Source organism: Triturus cristatus, chromosome 4_1 (assembly GCF_964204655.1).
Source record: "Triturus cristatus chromosome 4_1, aTriCri1.1, whole genome shotgun sequence".
Taxonomy (NCBI): domain Eukaryota; kingdom Metazoa; phylum Chordata; class Amphibia; order Caudata; family Salamandridae; genus Triturus; species Triturus cristatus.
The window spans coordinates 732,682,674-732,706,417 of record NC_140585.1 but is presented as its reverse complement, the minus strand read 5'-3'; the positions used below and the strand labels follow the sequence as shown (position 1 = coordinate 732,706,417).

General features: G+C 40.8%; 1 protein-coding gene across 1 annotated transcript in view; it reads left to right on the top strand.

Moving 5' to 3' along the window:
• NUP37 (nucleoporin 37) overlaps nt 1-23,744 on the top strand; it is a 125,703-nt gene that overhangs the window by 55,728 nt on the left and 46,231 nt on the right. The window contains exons 6-7 of the mRNA XM_085653227.1: nt 4,499-4,589; nt 6,615-6,796. Of these exons, the coding sequence (XP_085509353.1) occupies nt 4,499-4,589; nt 6,615-6,796 (273 nt within the window). The remainder of the gene's footprint in view (nt 1-4,498; nt 4,590-6,614; nt 6,797-23,744) is intronic.

The window sequence follows — 23,744 nt, the reverse complement described above, 5'->3', positions numbered from 1 at the left end:
TTTTTCGAGATTGTTTGTTTTAAAAGACAAGAGATCAGTAAGGGTGCCCCAAAGGTCTGACAGTCCCAAGATTTGGAGTGAGTCAAATAAATAGTCTGTGTATTGCCTCTCTGAAGCCACCAGCCCCAAAGAAGTGCGTCAGTAAGTAGTCCAGGCGAGAATGTCCTTGGTATGCGGCAGAGAAATATGTGTATTGTCTGGTCAGTGGGTTATGTGCTCGCCATAGATCTATCAATCCCATTGCTTTCACAAATGACGTTAGTGTGTCTCCTCCTGCTTCCCTATTTGTGTGCATTATTCTTTCTATACTTGGGTCCATCACTACATTCCAATCCCCATCCATTATCAAAATCCCATTTGGGACTTTAAAGAGCAATGCACTGAAATCCGGCAGTGTTGTAGAATGCATTTTGGGCGGCACGTGCACAGAGCATAGGTTAAGAATCTTACCCTCCCACATCCCTGTGAGTGCTACGTACCTTCCCGATTGGTCATACCATATATCTTTTGAGGAACCAGTGGTAGCGTCGCTTTCACAAAAATTCCCACCCCTTTGGATCCTTATGTGAACCCTGCATGTGCCAATAGTTTATAGCCGAATCTGTCTAATGCTCTGCATGTGTTACCCTTTAAATGCGTTTCTTGTAGTAGGACTACATCTTGGGCGTGCCTTCGAATGTACTGCAATACCATGGTGCGCTTAATCTTGTTGCCCAATCCATTGACATTCCATGTCATGAGTTTCGTGTCCTTCCCGGTGGGTGTGCGTGTTTCAGATGGGGATTGGCGCTACCTCTCACTGTTCTTCAAAGCCATTCGTGCTCTTAGGTGTAGTACTGTGCAGAACGTATGTCACTGTCACTCTTATGTCTAGGGATTCTGTGCTTTCCACCACCCTTGCACCCTTTTCTCTTCCCTCGTGTACAGTGCCTATACATTTGATACCTGTAGCTAATAACCTGTACATCTGTAACTCCCTACTGTATAACTCGCCCACCCCTCCCCCCCCCCCCCCCAACTTGTAGAGCGCCTGTCGCCCATAACTCTACGTTAGTGCATTGGTCAAGCCAAACCCTTGCCCGTCAGTCCAGTCCCCTCCGCCCCCTTTTTCTCGCCTACTATATCTGCAGTATTACTTGAAGGCATTCTAGACTCGGGCTACACTTGAAACCTGTTGCCTAAAGTCTAAATTTAGCTTAAATGTATTGTCTTATCTGTGTGTCCAGTCTCTCGCCAGAGTTACTCTCGTCGATGTCTCTGCCTCGATCCCTGCCCTTAGGTTGCCAACCATTCCTTGCATCCCCTTGCCAGGCTTAGGGTCGTATTTCAATTCAATTATCTGGCTGGGGCTGATTGTTAATGTGCCTCCATTTCGTTGTATGTTGCGTTGCCTTCATTGCCTTTCATGTGTCTTCCTTTACCAACTTTCCCCCATCCATCTAACCACTCCCATGCTTCCTCTGGATTGAAAAACCTCCAGATTTTACCTTCTGCTGTCACCCGAAGTGTGGACAGGAAGAGGATAGAGTATTGTATGTCCTTTGCCCTTAGTGCTTTTTCAACTTCCATGAATGTCTTCCGAGCCTGCTGCACTTTTGCTGTGTAATCCGCGTAGGAAGATATTGTTGCATTGTCTATCCTAAGTGGTGGGGCGTTACTGGCAACCTGCAGAATTATGTCCCTGTAATTGAAGATACACGCTATAATGGGGTGCAGTCGGGACCCAGGCCTTGGCCTGATTCCGGGACTCTATGGGCCATTTCCAGTGAGAAGTATTTGGACAGGCCCTTAGGTTGGAGTTTTTTTTTTTACAATCAAGTCCTCCACATACAGATCGACGGCGGGCCCCTCTGTCCGTTCTGGCAGACCTATTATGCGGATGTTATTCCGGCGTGACCGACCCTCCTAGTCTTCAGACTTTGCCTCCAGTGCCTTCGTTCTTGTGGAGAATTCCTGCACGTTTCTGCAGCGTTTTTGTATCTTCGAACAAAGTGGTGGTTACTTTTTAAATTTCTTTCACCTTGGAGCCCATGTTTCACAGATCAGCTCTCATCAGTGACCCCTCCGTGGTCATTGTGTCAGTCCTGCCAGCTAGATCCGTTTGCACTCCTTGTTGCGTTGTCATAATGTCTTGCAGTGTTGGTCCCCCACACTTCAGCACTAGGCTGTGATCTGCTGTCTGCATCCATCACATCCATGTTCATAGCTGGGGGCTCCTTGGGTACTGGGAATTTGTCTCGTTTTGTTTGAGTACCCCTCGTGCCCTCCAGCCCTTCATGACTCTTAGGTCGACTTTTAAAAAAACAAAAAAAAACACTGTTTGTTTGTGGTCCTCTGCGCAGTGTGTAGAGGCTACTCGGTTCAGTGGATACTGTGAGCCCTGGCCATACTCGCCGCTGCCTGCCCAGATCTGGACACGGCACCTGGCGGCCTGTCTGTTTTCCTGCATGGCGCTCTTAATTTTCGTCTCCTGACCCAAGCTGGTCTTCGGTCCGCCAGCCTGACCACTACAGGGATTTGTGTCTAGTCTTCTCTGGGGTAGGTGACCTTTGGCAGGGAGTCCTGTGATGGTTGCTTTCTTTTACCGTAAATCACTTTTTGCTGTCCATCACCTCCCCTTTGTGCTCTCGTGGATTAAACTCAAGGGTATTTGGGACTTTCCTGTCCCTGCACACTATCTTGTCCCCGTTATCCCTCAGTCTGCATGCCCTACTTTCAGTTTATCCGTTCCGGAGGGAGGGAGGATTGACTGGTCTTTGCACCTGTTGAGTAGGCTTTAATCATCCAAAATAGCGCTCTCCCGCTATCGTGGTCCACTCACCACTTCACCCAATCCAGGCCCTTTCGCTTCGCCATCCACAGTCTGCTGTCCCGCTCCCCCGGTCAGCTGCTGTGCATCTTATTGTATTGCTCTCTTCGCCACCTTTCATCCCTGTGTGTTCTGTCACAGGTCGCTCCCACTTTGCCTGCCGACCAGTCTCCGCAGCGATCGAGATGCTTATTAACCCCTCGCCAGTTGCTGTATTTCCGTGGCTCTGAACGACTTAACGCCTGGAGGTAGGAGAGGGGGGGCCTTCTCCCCAGGCCCTGCTGCCTCGTGTCTCTTCTGTCCCCTTTGACATAGATAGGGTAAAATGTTGTGACCTATTGTCTTTGCCAATATGTGTTGGATAAGGGTTGCAACCTTCATATGTTTATCCCATAAAGTATTTTGTGTATAGGAAAAGTGAAGGTATTGCTACCTTATTCTGCTATTTAAGGCGCTATCAGATCAAAAAAGACTCGAAGAGTAGATTTCTGTATCTTTGATCATCAATACAAAAATTGTCCATAAGAACTTGCAGAATGCAGTATAAATTTGAACAGGCTTGAGCAAGCTGAGATGAGCAAATGGATATGTTGTTAGATTCAAGGAAACCTGAATTCCAATGAAGGCCATTGTAGGTGAACCAATCCTCTCGGGAGTCATCCAAGTGATTAATCTTGTGTTGCTCCACGTAGGGTGATATTTTTATTACCGAAATGTTGGGGGGCATATCTCGGAGCAAAAAAAAGCCTAAAAATCCTTGGCCCACAAAGGTGGGTAAGGGTAAGTATTTGTTATTTTTTTTCTTGTTAGTTTTAGATATAGGGATTTTGATATTGTTGAGGTCAGATATAAAACAGTTTTGTGTTATGCCCCAGTCCTCTGGTTAACATCAGTGTTAAGGAATGAGTAATAGACTGCAAGGTAGGTAAAGCTAAAGGGTTTGGTGTAGGGTTATGGTTACTTGTACAGTAAGACGTGGGTGAGCTGAAAGAAAGAGGAGTTGGAGTTTTGTACTTTTTTCCCTTTGGAATTTTTTTTTGAAAACTATATAATTTATTTTGGAAAACATAAAGGATCGATATTTTGGGAAATAACAGAAGCCTGTGATATTTTGTTTTAGCTTAATAATCAGATTAATGATGTTTGTTCCGACAAAGTGACACGTAGCTATTGTTTAAAGCATATTGAAATCATTTTGTGATCTTCCACACCTCATTGCACTTTAATGTGCTATTCCCATGTCACTCTGCTGATATTTTTCTTTTTACATGGTGATGCTTTACCAGGTCTACTTAATTGATCGAGCCAAGTCCCCGAGTGTTCAGTTCCCTCCTACCTCCTTGGTTTGCTCCAGGCTATTGAGCACGTCAAATGTTTATGTCCTGCGTCCCAGTGTGTCCTATCTTCTGTCACTGTGTTTCTGTGTGAAGCAAGTTCTCTCCAGACTTCTGTCAGATTCTTGATGGAGGCACTGCTTTGGTTGCAGCGCTTTGATAAGCTAGGTTGACCAGATCAAAAGCTGAATAGACCGAACCTAATCATCAGTGTCACAGAAAATAAAGAAATAGGATTGTGAATCAGTACTAACATGAGCCATCTCTCAACCTGCCTGTGGCGAGAGTACGAGAAATCAATGCATTTGTTTACTCCTTAAATAAAAATGAGATTATCGCATGTTTTCTGCTTTAGGATTTGGGACTTGGATGGAAATCAAAAAGCTTCATTTGTTCTGCGTTCCCCTGGGATGAGTGTATGCTGGCACCCCTCAGAAGAGTTCAAGGTCTGTTTTTAAGAGTTTTTCTCCACTAATTGTTTTGTTTATGATCACCAGCAATCTGACTTGGTTTTAAAATGTGTTATAGTACATAGTCTGTGGGGAAGAAAGCAATGGAAAAATCAGTTTTATTTAGTAACTTAATGTAAAGATTGCTTCAGACTTACATTGTTGAACATGTCAAAAACTGCTGTTTTTTGTTTTTGTTTTGTGCAGTGCTCCCTGTATGCCTTGTTAAAAAACAAGTGTGTGTGTGTATGTGTATATATATATATATATATATATATATATATATATATATATATATATATATTTTTTTTTAACTTTATTGTGCAAAGCAACATCATTACAAATATGGGCCTACAACCACCAGGGCCAGCCGCTAGTATATGCAAATCTATTGCTTGACATCACGAAGCAGCGACTGATCCCCAGAGGTCCAGCAGAGTTACAGGATACAGTCTCGGCAACTCAGAAGATAGGCAGGATACCAATATTTTAACTTTTAAAGAAAAAGAACAAGCAAACAAAAAACATTGAAACAAAACTCAAGGCGAGAAACATACTAGACAGTGTCGAGCTCTGATGGGGGGGACCTGCCATACCAGGCAAAGAATCAGGAGGACAGTAGAGATGACCGGGGGGGGGGGGGAGGCAGTGGGGAAGTCAGGACAATCAGAGAAAGGAGTACAGTATTCTAGGAACCTCAGGATCAGGGGGACAGAGAAATGTCCGGAGTATCTGCAAAGGGGGGCGTACAGATGTTAAGCATATATTTTTATTACTTTTATTATCGGTAATCAGCAGTTCTTTGCTAAGATGCATGCATTTTAGACGCCCAAGAGGTGGCTCTAGAAACACTGGTCAGGCGGTTACGGAGCCATCTTGGAATCGGACATTCACACAAATTGTGTGATGAATTGTTAACACTTCTAACTAGTTGTTTAATAGAAGCATTTTATTTCCCTCCAGTTCTTATTTTTGGACTAGATTTGTGTATGCCATTTACTGGGTCAATCTTTTCCCTCCTCTCTGGATGTTGCCCTTGGGAGCTGCTGTGTGGTATTTATTCTCCACATCTCCTTTCAGCACTCTGAGCTCCCGTTTAGCATCCACAAATATCTATTCAGCCCTTACCATCGTGATAAGCAGTTCTTGTGTCCCTAACACAGCACTCTAAGGTCCTTGCAGCACTTGCAACTGTCTCTCTAGGACACACAGAGAAAGATTGCTTAAACGTTCACACAGCTCGGTGCTGCACAGCATCGCTTTGTTGCACTCGCCCACCTCTACATGTGCATTGGTCCCTGTGTCACTCACGCAGCTTTTTATAACCATCACACAGGTCATATTGAGGCCATACCATTCCAGCCATCCTCCTTTATTTGCTCAGATTTGTTGTGTTTTTTTAACAGGTTTTATTAACATTTCGTTAATTTTTACAGTGACAGCATATTTCACCTGGTGCACAAACATAGACAGGGTATTGTACACAGATTACTTCTACCGTATTACAGATCAGAGAATCGTCTATTTGCTCAGATTTAAAACATGCGCTCTTAAAGGAGCAACGTCTGCTCTCTACGTCAAAGAGCTGTGGAAGTGAATTACACTAATTTAGCTTGAACTAATGAAGCACCCTTTAGCCGTACCTAAAAAGAAAGCGGATTAAGTACCATGATATTTCATATGGGACTCTGCCTCGCAGCCCCTAACCCTTTGATTCTTTTTCCCTTTTTAATAGTGCGAAATATTGGTTTTATTTTTGCTATTACTGTTGCATTAAAGAATGAGAAATGCATTATAACTTCTGTGTCTAATGAAATCATGATTGGGTTGTCGCATTGCAAATTAATCAAGCCATATGTCTGGAAGCACATGTGGAATGCCAGTTTGAAGTCTCCAACATACATGTGGTATCACCCTTGCTGAAGAGAATTTTTAGAGGTCATGCTAAGGAAGCATTAAGCAGAATAACACATTTCTGTTCATTTCGAAGTTACTGCAATTAACTACATTTTTCTCCAACAGTTGATGGTGGCAGAGAAGAACGGTACAATTCGATTTTACGATGTTATTACGCATCAAGCTATATTGTCACTGGAGTCTGAACAAATGCCTCTTATGTCCGCTGACTGGTGTCTAAGAAACACATTAAAAGTAGGAGCAGTGGCCGGGAATGATTGGTTGCTCTGGGATATGACCCGCTCAAGGTAATTTCTTCTTCTTCTTTCTATGTCTTCTCTTTGACCATTGTAATCGGCCTAATAAAGAAGAACTATAATGACATGCTCAAATAAGGAGTGCAAATACAAATCCATTTCAAGAAACTGACCAGTAAGAAGTTCAGAACACGACTACCGGTCGTAGATGAGGTTTTGGATTAAACTCAACCTTACGATTTAGCAGTAATTACTTAAAACGGAAGCACTTGCTACCCAAAGTGCAACAGAGAAGTATACAAAAGGTTAAACACTTACTTTTAAGATATCTGGACCAATTGAAAGTGAAGATCAGTTCATCATTTCTGAGCCTGCAGATGGCTTTCTCCAGATTCGCATCCGGCAATCCAATCATCTATATAAAGTTTCCTCTGTGTGCGACATGCATTATAAACGCTAGGGTCTTAGTCACAATACCAACTCTCCCTTATTCAAATTCCTAAATGGTGAACTTCATCTTGTGGGGAAACCTGAAGGGAGGATTAAGATTTAATAAAGAATTCCTACTATATGCAGATTTGTCAGCCTATAAAACCATGGTAAAACGTTGTTCATTTTGTAGTAGCAGCAGAATGTGTTATTTTTGGATTTAGGTAAAGTGTTCCTTCATCCCTGCAACCTTTGCAAAAATCAGTTCTGTAGCAATACTGGTGATAATGTGTGTGTGTTGTGTTCCCCAAAGATAATGATCACTAACATGGGAAGAAGAGGTTTGCATTTTAAGAAGACTACAGATTAATATTCTTCTGGAATGTATTTAATAGTACCATTAGAACAAAGAAAATATAAATTACACTTGAACAGCGTTATCAAAATAATGCTGTTTGCTAGGCCAGGATGTTCAAGAAGTCCTTGTTACATTGGCCCTTTTCGTGCAAGCATCATCAGCCGTGCATTGCGGGGGTGTGAGTCATAGTTAGCTGAACTAACTATAACAGGGGGGGGATTTCACTGGTTTTGTATGAGTGAAATGTCCAACTAACTATAACGCCCCTGAAACCTATGCTTTTTTCAGTGAATTTCGCGACACATTGGCATTCAGGTACGCAACGCTTGCGCGGTGGCGGGCCCCACATGACATCATATACGTGCTGGGGTGCGCGACTCCCTTAAAAGTTTTTATATTCTAAAATAATATTTATGCATCTTTAATGTATATACTAGGGCAAGAGATTATCTAAGGTATTCATAAAAATAATATATTTGTACCTGTAATAAACGTATATTATTGTTTAATATATTTTCGCGAAGTCGTGTCTGGTGCGTTCATCGTGAGCGCAGGGTGTGCAAATCCCATGTGACCTTAAAAAAAAAAAAAAAAAAAGGGATTGGATTGGTTTATAACATTTCCAATTGCAACAGTTGAAGGACACCACCCATTTCAGTCATTCTGTTTGGAGCAATTGATGAGACTTCTCTTCTCCACCAAGAGCTGGTTTTGCAATTTGTTTTGGTGTTTTTTCAAATATTTCATTTGAACAATGGCATCTGGTTCAGAACATCCTCATCATTCTTCAGATGAAGATATCTTGGAAGAAGATCCACCGAAGCAGAGGCCTGAGTCAGTGGTCTGCAAAATGTTTTACCTTTCCGGCTGGACAGAAAAAGGTAAATGCTACAAAAGTCACATGCTCGCTGTGTGACAGGGCGTGTCGCGAGGCAGTGAAAAAAAATACTCGTGTGGAACTGTCAGCATGTACAAGCATTTACGTACCATTCAGCCCCGGAAACTGGCACGAGAAGAGATGAGACGTGCAGCAAAAAATCCACCACCAGGCATTGCTAGCACCTCCGGAGCATCCACATCAACAGCTCCGATTGACATTCGTCCAGAATTTGCATTTCTCCAGCAGCACTGCACTAAGTGCAATGCCATCATCTGCTACGGTGAACAATCAGTAGATGCTGTTTGCGCAGCACAGCGCAACCATAAACGCTATTTTTTGTTGTTGTTTTTGGAATGATGTTTAATTCCAAAACCTACCTGTTTACTTTGTTCCATTTTATTTTGTTTACTTATTAGAAAAACACACAAAAAAACTACAAAATTCTTCAAAAACTACAAAACAAAGTAGAAAAAAAAGTTCTTGTCAGAAATATCTTATCTGGTTTTAAAAAAAACTATAATTGCATGGTAATGTCTGAAAGTTTGGTTGAATATGTGTAGAGCATGATTGACTGAAAGAATGCATTAGTAGTGTATGGTGAATTTATTGGGGCGGATCTATGAGGAAGTGCTGCAGCGTGGCACTGCAAGCCCTTTGGCTGTACCGCGCTGCAACACTTCCGAAGCACAGGGATGCAACATATTTTCATGAATATGTCGCATCTCTGTGCTTCCTTCTGCAGTGGCGCACAAACTGTAGCCAGGCACTGGCACAGGCACCCTTGCACCATGGTGCAAGGATGCCTGCGTTGTGGTGAGAATATTTTTGTGAAGGAAGGGACACCTTCCTGTACAAAAACAATCACTAAAGGCATTTTCCTCCTTCAATGCATGCTGTGGAATGCAGCACGCATTGAATGAGGAAAAAATGAGGAGAAATTAAAACATTTCTCCTTGTTGCGCCTTGCTACGCCACCTCTACGGTGGTGCAGCATTCACACGCATGTCCAGATTTACCATTTCTCGTAAATCTTGAGATGTATCTAGTTCCATGGGTGTGTTGTATGGAAACCTACACAGCAACACCCATGGAACACACCTTCAACACAAAGTGCTATTTGTGATGGGGCCGTATTTTCAAGGAGAGGAAAAGCCATGCACAGTGTCTTTTCCTATCCTTGTAAATATGGAGGTGCCACCACTACATCACAAAAAGTGATGTACTGGTGGCGCAGGGGGCTTGTAAATCTGCCCCATAAGTGCTTAGGTATTAACGGAGTGATACGATAAGAACATAGTCCTGGATGGGTTATTGAGGAAGTGCATGAGACTGACAGGAAGAATCCTAGGCTGTACGAGTACTACTTTAGTATTTACTGGAGTGTACCAATAGTATGTATGTGCTTAGATGTTTGTAGGGATTGTGTACAGCATATTGTAGGTGTAGTTGTGTTGGTGCCTAGGCCATTCCATAAGAACATCACTAGTAATTGCAATTATCACAGTGCTGCAAATAGAGTGCATGGTCAAATTATAAGTGCTTAGGTATTGGCAGAGTGATAGGATAAGTAGATAGTGCTGGATGGGTGGTTGAGGAAGTGCATGGGAGTGACAGGAGGAATCCTATGCTGCATGGGTAGTACCAATAGTATGTATCTAGTTACAGGTCTGCATGCATTGTGCAGAGAATATTGTAAGTGTTTTTGTGTTAGTGACTAGGCCACTCCCTAAGTACATGACTAGTAACTACTATGATGACCGTTCTGTTAACAGAGTGCCTGGTGAATTTATAATAGGCTAGGTATTGGCGGACTGATAGGATAAGTAGATAATACCGGATGGGTGATTGGAGAACTGCATAGGACTGACAGAAGGATTCCTAGGCTGCAGGGGTACTACTTGGATATTTAGTGGAGTGTACCAATAGTATGTATCTGGTTAGAGGTCTACATGCATTGTGCAGAGAATATTGTTGGTGTACCTGTGTTATGTTAGTGGCTAGGCCACTCCATGAGTACATGAGTAGTAATTGGAATGATCACAGTGCTGTGAAGAGAATGCCAGGTCAATTTATAAGTGCTTACCTATTGGCGGATTGATAGGATAAGATAGTGCTGGATGGGTGACTGAGGAAGTGCATCGGAGTAACAGGAGGATTGCTAGGCTGCATGGGTGGTAAGTGGGGATTTGCATGAGTGTATGAATAGTATATACCTGGTTTGAGGTCTGCATGCATACTGTGCAGAATATTGGAGGTATACTTGTGTAAGTGGCTAGACCATTCCATAAATGCATTACTAGTAATTGGAATGATTACAGTGCTGCAAATACAGTACAATGGTCAATTTATGAGTGCTTACGTTTTGGCGGAGTGATAGGATAAAAAGATAGTGCTGGTATTCGCAAACTACTAGGTTAAGTAGATAGTGGTTGATAAGTGATTGGAGAAGTGCATGGGATGGACCGGAGGATACCTAGACTACATAGTTAGAGTGGTGGTAGTTGACAGTAGGGTGAGTTTATAATTGCTTGTGTTTCAGCACAGAGATTAGATAAGGACATGGTTCTGTCAGGATGATTGCAAAAGTGGACAGAGTGACCGTGTGATTGGGGCACTGCATGAGTACTACCTAGATTATGACAGGACTGAATCAGTAGTCTACAGGGGGTTAGGGGCCTGTATAGATTGTGCACATTTGACTGTAGCACGGTGTCTCTTCATGCCTGAGTCATTCTACAAATGCATGGACAGTGACTGGGTAGGTAGAGTGTTGCTAGTTGACAGCAGGGTGAGTTTATAAGTGCTTATTTTTCTGCATAGTGATTAGATAAATTCATGGTTCTGTCACGATGATAGGAGGAGTGGATAGAGAGTGACACTGATTGCTGATCTGCATGGCTACTCCCTGGATTTTTGCAGGAGTGAATCGATAGTCTGCAGGGGGTTACGGGCCTGCATAGATTGTGCACATTTGACTGTAGCACTGTCTCTTCATGCCTGAATCATTGTACAAGTGCATAGATAGTGACTGAGTAGATAGAGTGCTGGTCGTTGACAGCAGGGTGAGTTTATAAGTGCTTGTGTTTTGGTACAGTGATTAGATAAGAACATAGTTCTACTGAATGATTAGAGTATTGCAAGGAGGTCAGCTGAGAAAATGCATAACTGCTTGGGTACTGACAGAGGTATTGAATTAGTACATGCTAGTAGTAAATGACTTAAATTGCATTACCAGTAACATAGTGATTGGTGGACTGTATGGTTAGTACCTGAGGTATTTTAGACATTAATAAGCAGTGAGTAGGTGTTTAAAGGAGTGTATGAATAGTGCCTGGATGAATGTAGTAGTGGATGGATAGTGTTTCAGTTGCTTAACCTTACCTTTACATAGTAGATATCAAAATATTGTAAAAATGTTTTGCAGTTGTTTGTTATATTTTAAAGTTTAAAAACTTTTTAACTTTAGAATTAGGATCTGTAAAAGAGAAGAAAAAAATACAGATATAATCTATGATAATCATTTTATAAATACAACATAATTTAAGCATAATATAAATTATTTTGTTTACCTTTTTTGCTGTTCTCAGAATATATTGAATTTCACTATAAATAATGATTTCAATGTTACTCATCACTTAACAGAGGGCTTACAAAAAAAAGATTGTGCAAAAAAACAAAAGCAAATCTGTGTCAAATATTTTCAACATACTGAACTATCTATGCACATTGCGTTTGCGTGAAAATAACATCCTCAATAACATAGCATATAATACAAATCACACATATATAAAAGGCTTCTTTGCAAGAGAATATTGTTACTACAATAAGAAAGAACTGAAATAATAATTCAATCAACAATTCTCTATAATTTCCTTATACTCTAAATGATGTTCTTTTTCATATATGTTGCCAGAATATCCCAGAAAAAGTGCTTAGTTCATATTAATATCTTTCCTCTAAGCCAAATGATATTCCTGAAATCCTTTCTACTGAAATTGTCCAAAGTAATCATATTATTACACTTCAACATATTCCCAATAGGCCGAATTATGTTCTTGGAACTTTAGCTTTAAAAATATTAGGTATACATTTGGTAATTCGTTCAGCAAACGATACCTAAAAACTAAATGAGCATTATTACAATATGTCCATCCTTTTTATTGCATTTTAAATAGACAGTGTAATGTCCAGATGTTGTAGAAGGTCCATCATGGAAAATAATTGCTACTGCTACAAAAGTTCTTCCTGATTTTGGTAGTTGACTTTCTACAAAATTTGTAATTAAAGTTTCCAATTTTCTTCCATCAACTGTAAAACGTTGTCTCCTTAAAATTATATATTGTCCAAATTTTTGTATAACTAGTGTTAACATTTCTAATTTACATTGGCTACACCATGTTTTGATTTGCTGCTTTAACTAACTTGTTGAAAGACACTGTTTTACAATCTGGTATTGTTAAATATATAAATCTGTGTCTATGTTAGTGGTAGAAGTAAACGTACAATTTTCACATTCATGTTCCCATTTATACCGAAGTCCAAATAGATTTTCAATTTGTATTCCTTCCTCTTCTAATACTGCAAGCATATACATTAGAAATTCCTGAGCATCTTCTTGCACATTCTGTGTAAATTGCGTACAACCAGAACATAAATCCAAAAGATGCCGAATATCAGAAACACTTTGGTTTCTACTTTTATCAGTTCTCAATTTTTCAAAAATAGAATACAAGGAACAAAACCTTTTTTCTTGATTCTCCATAATTTGCTGTAGCAGTTTTTCTAGAAAAAAAAACATTTACCACTACATTAGCATAGCAGTTGATACCTGAACTACTTTCTAACTAATATCCGACAATCTCTTCAATAGTGTCCTTCTTAGGCTGAACCTGTAACCGTGCGCATGCGCTGCTCTGGTGAGACTTTATGTAGGGGCTTTTGAAATCTGCCCTCGCACACGCTTGTGCGTGTGCTTTTTCTTTTGTCCTTCGCTATTGGCCTTTGCGTGCGTATTTTAACAAAGACAGCACGCAAGTGGCCAAAGGCGGGCGCATTGCTTCGCCCATGGCCTATTGGTGGCGGTAACCCGCACGGCCGCCATGTGGTTTCAATTATCGTGCCCAGACACAGGCGCGATAACAGTAACCAGATGGGTCACTGAGGTACGAGCGAGCCACTCGCATGCTTGTTGCAGTCCATAGGTTCGCACAGCGCATGAGGCATTCCAGCCCCTTCCACGCGACCTACATCGGGACACATGAGCAGAGAGATCCGAGAAGGGAGAGGTCGTCTCGATCTAAACAGGTAAATGCCGCCACATTGTTTCTAAGCTTGGTGTTTCTTGTGGGACCAATCACTGTCTCCCATGTAGCAGCGGAAGAGACGTCCAACTTTAGCCTAATCCATGACTGCACGAGGAGTGTCACTGAGACGTCATGTGAGAACATTGCAGTCCCTAGGTGGATGAGGGTGAGGGGTACAGCTTCCATTACCTTTTCAATGTCTTAAAGTCCCAGTAGTATGTCACCACAAACCCCCTCAATCGTGTCATTTTGGATGCGATCAAGGGTCCTGGAAATGTTACTTGCTGCTGATGGTTACAAAGCCTGGTTGATGCACTGTCCCAGCCTGCCAAGCTGCTTATAGAACTGCGGTGGAGACGCCTGTGACAATACCACAAGTGGGACGACAATAGCAACTTGCTTCATATTAAGTGACCAGAGTGTACCCCTTCGGTAAAATCATCAAGCCTGCAAAGAATGCTCAGTGCTACGAGATGAGGGAACTCAAGTAGAAGTCTTTTCAGGATGAGTGTTTTCTTTGTTGTGCCGGAAAGTACTGGATGCTTGAATGCATGCACATATAAAGAGGCCTGTGTCTCACTCATTGCAAGTAAGAATCACATGTGGAGGTTGAGTTGAACTGTCCTAGACTAAATGTCACACCTGCTAGGAAGGTGTAGAAATAGACTTCTGCTAAATGGGGCTCTCTATAGAGCTCCGCTGTGCAGCTCCTGGACGTATAGAGACTGCAGGAACCCCCCTACCACAGGGAAACCCCTCCAACGACTCTTCCGTTCAGAGGATCTGATTTAGACACATCACAGCAAATGTGTTGGGGATAACTGGCAAAATTAAATATGTACTGTAGCATGTAGTATACATGCAATGCAGCTGCCAGTCAGGAACTTGTAATAGCATGGTTGTGGTATTATTTTTATTAATGTTAGATTGTTTTAATAATTTTACTGGTGTTAATTTCCACGTTGCCTTCCATGTCAAAGGTTGTGTCATCACTTCCTATCAAGTCATCACATCTTCTAACCAGGACTCGTTCATATCTTGAGGGCTCGCCAGAGCAACAGGGCTCTTATAAATTACTGTCTCATGGTGTGGTTGCTAGGTGACCCAGTGTCATGTGACACCTTCAGGCAATCCTTTCTCTTTACTTAGTAGCCTTTTAACAAGTTTCAACAAGGACTTAAAGTAGGCGTATTTTATTCTGCTTTTTAAATTTTTTATAATCCTCATCTACTCTCCATCCAATTTTCGGAATTACCTTGAAGCTGTACACAATTAGATACCAACAAATTATAACATGGTTAAAGGTGTCATAAATGACATGGGAGCTCTAAGCAGCTATGTTAGGGCAGCGCTTCAGGCCAAGTAGTTTTTCAAGAATTATTGACCAGCATAATTATGGGATTTGTGAGGTATGTTGTACGCTAAGGACATAGTTCAAATGCAGCTCATACAGGCTGGTTTGCGTAAACTGAGGCATAGATGGACTAAGTCAAAGATATTTGAAGATTTGCTGGCGTACCGTTTGTGAAGGATATGGAAACTGGAAAGAAAGATGAACAAGCATTGGCATAGCCAATAGGTCTCGCTTTTGGGTCCTTATAAGTATTTAGTTATGCAGCACAATATCCTTGGTGCAACAACATCAACTGTTGCATGGCTAAACACTTATAAGGTCCCAAAGGTGAGACCTATTGGCTATGCCAATGCTTGTTCTTTTTGCTTGGATTTTCAACATTATCCTGAATTTTCTTTCTTCTCTTTAACTTCGCTACAGATATTTTCATACCTTCTTGTTCGACCTACTACACGCTTTTCATATACTGGATATTCACCTGAATTGGGAGCATACAGTCTCCTTAACCGATTATACTCTCTTACACAATTTACATCTGCACTAATCTTTCTCTCATCAAAATAAATCAAATACAATCCAGATAAAGTTCTGACTCGGGACAAAGCAACATATGCAAAAACAACAGTTGATGGACAGAATGCAGAACAATGTCATGCATGCACCCCAGTACAGAGCTCTGGGCCTAAATCCATCGTTTTTTTGCTCACCATGCCACCCCAGTTTAGACCTGGCCATATGCAAATCAGTCTTGACCCTGTGCCTCATGGGAACAGTCCAGCCCGAATTGCCAAGCCAGGTCCTCCCTGGACCGGAAACAAGCATCCTAGGACCGGTTTCGGGGTTTCACAACATATGCCATACCCTCTTTAAATACGGTACTTCCAATATTTACCAAAGCACTGTCTACACTTAAACCTTGAGATTTATGAATAGTCACCGCATATGCCAATGAAAGAGGAAACTGTTTTCTACGAACATACAAATCTTTAACAAGCAAAAAACAAGCAGAACAACGAGCAATTTGTTTTACTTCTTCAATCTGATCAAATTTGATTTTCAAATATTCAATTCCATCTTTTTTTTTTATATAATTAACATAATCAACAACTTTTCCCATTGCTCCATTTACTAAACCTTTTTCCACGTCCAAATGACGCCGTAAAATAACCAGACAGTTTACACATACATATAAATTATTTTCTAAATCAGCAGTTTTAGGTATAGATTTTTCTAAAGAATCCGATTTTGTTTTCAGTTTTTCTGTCAAAATAATAGTAATTCCTTCATGCTCTATTTTATCAATGGCTTCCATATTTTAATTATTTGTTCATTTTCCAGCTTTAAAAGTTCTTCATTGACTGTACAACACTCTCGCAGTGTTGGCATGAGGCAGATTATAGATCTATTTTCTGCAATCTTTTTGTATATTTTTGCATGATCTATATTTTCATCTGGAAACAAGTTGGTAAGTAGCCGACTTTGCAAAGCTTGTTTGCCATGTTCTATCAATACTCCAATTCTTATATCTTGAAGAATGGTTCCATAAACTTCATCATTTGCTTGTCGCATATTTTTAATGAGTTTTGTACTCAAAATATGACCAAATGTTAACTTCCCAAAGACTTTCTGGTGTCTTCGTGCACAAGCGTTTTAAATTCTGGTTGCCCTTTTACAGGAGTAAGTTGCAGTAGATCACCAAAAACTATCACATGTCTTCCTCCAAAATTCTTAAATGCACAAAGGCAAGCATTAATTTGAGACCATGCTAACCTCATCAATAATCAGAAGTTTCATTTTCTTTAGCACTCTTGAAACTTCATAACAAGCTTCTCCAGATAGCTTGTGATATTCCAATTTATTTTCATGCTCTAAAGGGAGCATTAGTAAACGATGTAATGTAATTCCTGTAATGTTGTGTGCTGCCAATCCAGTTGGAGGAGTTACAGCACAAGACAAATGTGAGTCAGTTATTTTCCGTAGATAAGTGGTCAAAACTTTAATCAAGAAACTTTTTCCTGTGCCAGCTTGACCACTAATATACATTCGGATAGGTTGAAATGATGTGCATGTGCATTCTTTCTTTTCATGAAGAAACCATGGTCGATCTGTTTAACTTGCTGATATATTTCTTTCTGGTCAATATTTAGTTGTTCTTCCAAGTTTTCTAAGTCCATAATATCTTCTTGAGCGTGATGCATTGCTGTTTCCACTTCATTCATGGAGATTGCTGCTTCATTTTCAAGAATTGGTTGTCCTAATGGATCTTGACTCGGAGGTCCAGAACTTTGACTGTCTTGAGAACGGTCTCTAGCAGTCTCCGCTGCAATAGTAGCTTCTTGATCAATTTCTTCATTCAACATTTTCAGATAATTTGCAAAAACTGGGCATTCAATTTTATCTTTACATGCATTGAAAGAATCTTCAAAGCACTGAAAATCTCCCAAGTAATTCCAATTCCGTACGCCAAGGCTTGCACAGTTTTAAAAGTGCTAAATAGTAAAATTCTCTTTTATCAGCACTATCACAAGTTTGCTGTGAATAATCAGATTTCCTTTACTATGTTTCACCAAACATCCTTCTGAACCAATCACTGCATATTTTCCTTCGTTTGTTTTCTGTAGTAGTTTTCTTAAAACTGTAAAATTGCAGCACTTCATAGAGACATATGTTCTCAGGATGACGACTTCTATTTGGATAGTATGTATCCAACATGTTTGTTTTGACAATATCTGTACTTCCCGGCTCATTTACTGCTAAATATTCAATTTCTTGTATAGGTTTAAGTACTCGATTTCGCGTTGCAGCAAGACCTAGACTCACCCAAATGATCCCTCTTGACTTTGAATATAAACTTGAAGACGACAACCAATCCGAGCATTCGTACACTCCAATCTCTCGATGGGATAACATCTTCAAACTAAAACTTTACAATTTCTTACTAAGACTCTTTTCGTGGGAAATTTCTTCCTACATTTCTTTCAACTCCGTCTTTTCTGACTGTTATGTATGATGTTACATACCGAGCAACAGCAATGGAATTGTCCGCAACATACTGGATATCCATATTAGCATTCCACATTGAGAGAATAACTGGATTATAATCATTGATATACTTTGATTCTTCACTTCTTCTCAAATTGTACGTATTGTTGGGAGATTTTCTAGTGATGGTATGTCTCATTGCTGACATGAATCTGTTTACTCTTCCTTTTGGATATTACTTGACGTAGAAATCCGAAACGACATTTGGTATAAAACTTTTCCTTCGACTTGTATTTCCGTTGACAGTATGTGCCACATCGATGACTTTGGAATCGTAACACTTGTTGCCTTAAGGTGTTTTCTTCTGTTCTTTTTGGTATAGCACATGTGAGATAATCTTCAATAAAAGATAAAACAGTGTCATCTGAATCAGTTCCAAATTTGGGTGCATCCTTGATCCATAAAAGCATATGTATATGAGGAGCACCTCTAGCTTGATACTCCTTTCTCCAAAAGTAATCAATAACTTCTCCAAGAGGAGGATTCTTTTTATTGCAGATAAAATACATTGTAGCTTCAAACCTATGGTTAAAATATCTGCATACATTTACAGGATCCAAAGAGCACAATTCTCCAGGTGTCTTGTGTTCAATATTTATAATATTTGAATTTGCCTCTTGAAGAAATTCAAGTAAATCATCCCAAGCGTATTCAGCACAGCTTAGGGTAACAAACCACATAGGAGTTCCTAAGTCCCTTTAGCAAGCATTTAAGTTCCTTATGACGACTATACCAATACTAATTAGTACCGTGCTGACATGCCATCAAATTAATCAGTTGAGATTCTAAATGATCGTCTCTCTGATGTACTTTATCCATAAATTCCTTTGCATTAACATTTTGAAGATGTACTCCTGTTTTTAAGATGTGGTTGACTGCATATGAAAGTCCAGACAAGTCACTCTCAAACAAAAGATAAAATATATATGGGATACATTGTCAATCTTGGATCTTCTGCATACAATCATGTTGTCCGATATTCTGATGCAGGAATCTGTACTGATCGTTCGTCATATTGTCCACCTTTTCCAGTTGGGAACAGCTGGGGAAAACAAAGAGCTTCCAAACTTTTCCCATACACTCATGGGAGTCCCCTTCGCTTTTTTCATTTGGAATAATTCAATAGTATTCCCCATCACTTCTTTTGAATGAAGTGGATGTACACTATAATGTTAATAAATTTCTTCACTTTTGGACATGTCAACTTTTTCAATTTGACCACTTGACGTTTCACTATCATCTCCTAAAACTATTTCTTCTTCTTCTACATAAACATTTACACCAGAGACAAAAGAGCCCAAATGTAGCACAAATATCACCCAGATGTAGCCCGAGTATAGCCCAATGACAGAATGTCCCAGAGTGTTCTTGAGAACAACTACAGCGCTAACAGTCCTACTTATGCCAAACGTATTGCGCACCTGAAGCTATCTTGATTGGAATAAAATGGTAACTCTTAAAACATTTAATTTAAAAAGGAACAAAATGAGGGGGTTAATTTTGCCATAGAAAGTATGATTAGTGCTGCAGAAAGGAAAATTAGGGCACATTTTTTAATGACTTCTCAAATCCTCTTCTATTTCATTAAACAATTCTGACATGCAGACTGAAACATGCACTTTCAATACCAGCAGCAGACTTCCCTGGTGAGCAGTAGCTTTACTACAGTGATCTAATGAGCAACTACAGTGCTAACATTCTGAATTTATGGCAAATGTGTGACACATCCGAATGCCTTCTTGATGGAATCAAAGTAAAAAACTGAAAGTATTTCCTACTGAGGAGACTGCAGTAAATGAGGAAATTAGGAAATTTCATAACAAATAAGTCTCCCAAGATGGCCAAAGAGACAAAAGAGCCCAAATGCAGCACAAATATCACCCATATGTAGTCAACATGTAGCCCAATGACTGAAGTGTGCAAAACGGTCCCCGGCGTTGTATATAGGCCCCGGGGGATGGGATCCCCGGGGTGAATAGAAATTAGTGATTGGTGCTAAAAAAAAAAATTACGGGCAAATTAGGAGTTGCGCACCCAGCGCGGCGCTTAGCACGGCCCCCTGGTGTATACGCGCTGGGTGCGTGACTCCTAACGCGTCGAACACGTATATGACGTCACTCGCAAGCGTCGCGAAAAGTAATACGTATGTGTCGCGTATGCACCTGTAGTCGCGTACCGGTCTCATAGCAATCGCGCAGGAAAATACGCACTCATCGCACATCCTACGTGGATACTACACAACAATCCTAAAATGGCGGCTAGGTTCCGCGCAGCGATCGAGAAAGGTACACTTTGGGTGCGCGACTCACCAAAAAAATTTGAAAAATAATATAAATAAAAAAAATATATAAATCAAAAAAACATTAGTTTCAATATTTGATTTTTTTTCTCCAATTTATATTAAAAATATATAATGTCATTTAAAAAAATAAAATATGTAAAATTAAAGTTACAAAAATGTAGAAAATAGGTATCAAAAAAATAAATATAACTATTATTACATTTAAAAATTGTCATTTAAGAAATCTTTGAAATTCACTGAAAAAACCATAGGTTTCAGACCTGTTATAGTTAGTAATTAGCATTTAAAAAACCTTTGAAATTCACTGAAAAAAACATAGGTTTCAGGGGTGTTATAGTTAGCTGGACATTTCACTCGTACAAAAGCATTGAAATTCCTCCGTTATAGTTAGTTCTACTAACTATAACTCGTGCGCCCGCAATCCACTGCTGATGTCACATATTAAATCATTCATGACCTGGTCAGTGACATCACTCATGACATCTCAAATGACATCATCTAGTAAATGTAATGTGATGTCATCAGCAGTGAATTGCAGGCGCGCGAGTTATAGTTAGTAGAACTAACTATAACGAAGGAATTTCAATGGTTTTGTACGAGATAGCAGCATCTCTTTTCTCCTGCAGGAACCAGTGACTGATCTGAGATATTCCTAAGAACAAAGATAATGCACCCTTAGGAGACTGGAAAAAAAACAATCAAGAGAACGCCGGAAACGGAGAATGTGACTTATTTTCACCATACTTATTTTTATATTTCTGATAGCAGTTTAGTTAATTGTCTACCTGGTTATTATTTCTGTGAAAGCTTCAAGATTGTATACTTTGTTTGGCAGCTTCTATCATCTGTTCACTTTTTAATGAAGTCCATTTCAAGCTAAAATGGTTGGTTGTACCAATAGACTGTTTTTCTTTTTGTGCAGTATTGGTGGGATATTTAGTAGTAATGTGCTGGGGGAAGTTATTGCTCTTGGCTCTTGTTTCGATCTTAAAAACTTATTTTGCTTCAAACAAACTTGAGCAGGTTAGGGTGTACTCCATAATTGTGTTTAAGGTTTAATGTGAATTTGTAGACTTTATTTTTTTTCTGGATATTAAGTTTGTAGAGCCTATAGCTCCTCTTAATCCCATACGCAGAGGATGTATTACAGGGCTTCCTGTTTGATTTGTCCGTTGTATCTGGTGGGAGCTGCGGGTAGAAATATTTCTGGGTGGAAGAAGCTTTGATCTTTCATAATGTTAAGTCGCCACTCTTGGGACTGAAAAGTCTTCTGCATGGCAAAGATGTGTAGTCCCCCCCCCCCCCTCCCCCCTCATGTGCCCACCTGTATCGTTGTCTGGATCAATAGTGAAGATTTATTTTACAGTCCTAGGCGAACACTGATCTTGCGTGTGTGCTATATCACAGCCCTGTCTCATGGATTGCAGCCTTGTTGAACCGGGAGGGGTGCCCAAATCGCTACCCAATAGTGGTGGAAATCTACTAACTTCACCGGGAGTTAAATAGGTAGTGGCAGGATAGCGTGTGATGATCAATAGTAGTGACCAGGTCCTTTTTACACTAAGTCATTGGAGTGAGGCCTACAGGCTCGGCAACCTTTTTTTTGTCTAATATGTTTATTCGCATTTTGTCACATATTGCAATACAAGCTGACAAATGGTACATTAAGACAAGTTTAGAAGGCTTGGCTTTTTAAGAAGACCAAAAAAGAAAATGATGCTTGCCACTAGCCATATATCCCAGCCGGTTTCCCAAAAAGACCTATAAGAATAAGTACAGCTTCTTTAAATGTAAGGGCGGAGAGTAAGCTTATACTAACGTAAAATACACCACTCAACTGTCTTTCTTTTTTGACGGTGTTGACCCAAAGCCTTCCAACGGGGAAGGTGTTCTTCAGAGGGAGAAATCCCCTGAAGTAGGCCTCCCAGGATAGGAGGAATGAACAAAGACCCCCACCCCCCACTCCTCTCCCACCCCACCCTACCCTGGTGGCGGCTATACAATGTGCTTCCAAGTCATGGTATACTCAAGTAGGTTAAAATTGAAAAAGATTCATATCTCTGACTGATGCAGGGCAGACTGCTAACGGTAATCCCCTTGTAAGGAAGGCAACCAATGGGCCCCATCTGTACTCAAAGTTTTTGTAATCATCTCGGAATATATCGGCCATCCTTTCAAGACATAGTAACTTCCAAAGCCTGGAGTGCCATAATGAGCTGGCCGGGGCCTCCTTTTTCTTCCATGCAGCCGCTATCGCTACCTTCGCCGCCCCAATACATGTCCACGTAATGGCCTTATCTGCCTTAGTTTGATGTTTGAGTGAGGGGTCACGAAGGCCCAGGAAAATCTCCGCCATAGTGGTTGGAATAGGGTACCCCAACATATCTTTAATTTGTGCTAGAATTTCCTCCCAGAAGGGTCGTATCGCAGGGCAGTCCCACCATATATGTTGAAAGTCACCCAACAATCCGCAGCCCCTCCAACACATATCTGATGAGTTTGGAAATATTTTTTTTGAGCTTAGCAGTGTACAGGTACCAGTCCATCATGGTTTTTAGGTGGGCTTCCTGCAGATCCATAGAATGATTGAACTTCGTGATGTCTGACCATATCCCCAACCACTCCCTGTCTTGAATGTCGCGATATAAAATTCCCTCCCACATGTTCATATAACGGGTTCTCGGAGTGTAGATGGAAGTAAGAAGATACTTATACAGGTATGAGACCACTCCTTTCATAGTCTACAGTTTGTACGTAGGATTCAAATTTCGTGAGAGGGCAAGTGGCTGCTTCGTAAATGTGAGGTGTGAGAGCCCAGTGTTTCAGTTGAATATAATGAAAATGTTTGGTAGGCTCCAACCCATAATCCCTTTTGCAGTTATCAAAAGTGAGAATCGTTCTTATGGAAGAGGTGTGTCAGCGCTCTACAGCCCCTCTTCCTCCACTGGTCAAAGGGTCCCTCTCTAAGAGCCGGTGGAAAGCCAGGATAATGTGGATTGGTGTATATGGCGATGGAAATGTGGTCCACTGTTCATTACCCGATCTAGAGACCTACACTTTTAAGGTAGTCCGGGTGGGAGTGCTGAGGTAGGCATTCGCAGGTCTCTCCCTCCTGGGTCTCCATATGAGGTCCCAGATCGTCCTCCCCACAATAGCTCTATACATATAGAGCCAGTGTTTCTCCGATTCCCGCTTGGCCAATTCGGTCACCACTCGCAGCTGAGCTGCTTTATAATAAAGACTGGGAGGCCCGCTCCACCATCCTTCCTCGGCTTCCTCAGGCTTGAGGAGAAACGTGCCCGCCCCCCTTGCCATATGAACCGCAGGACCA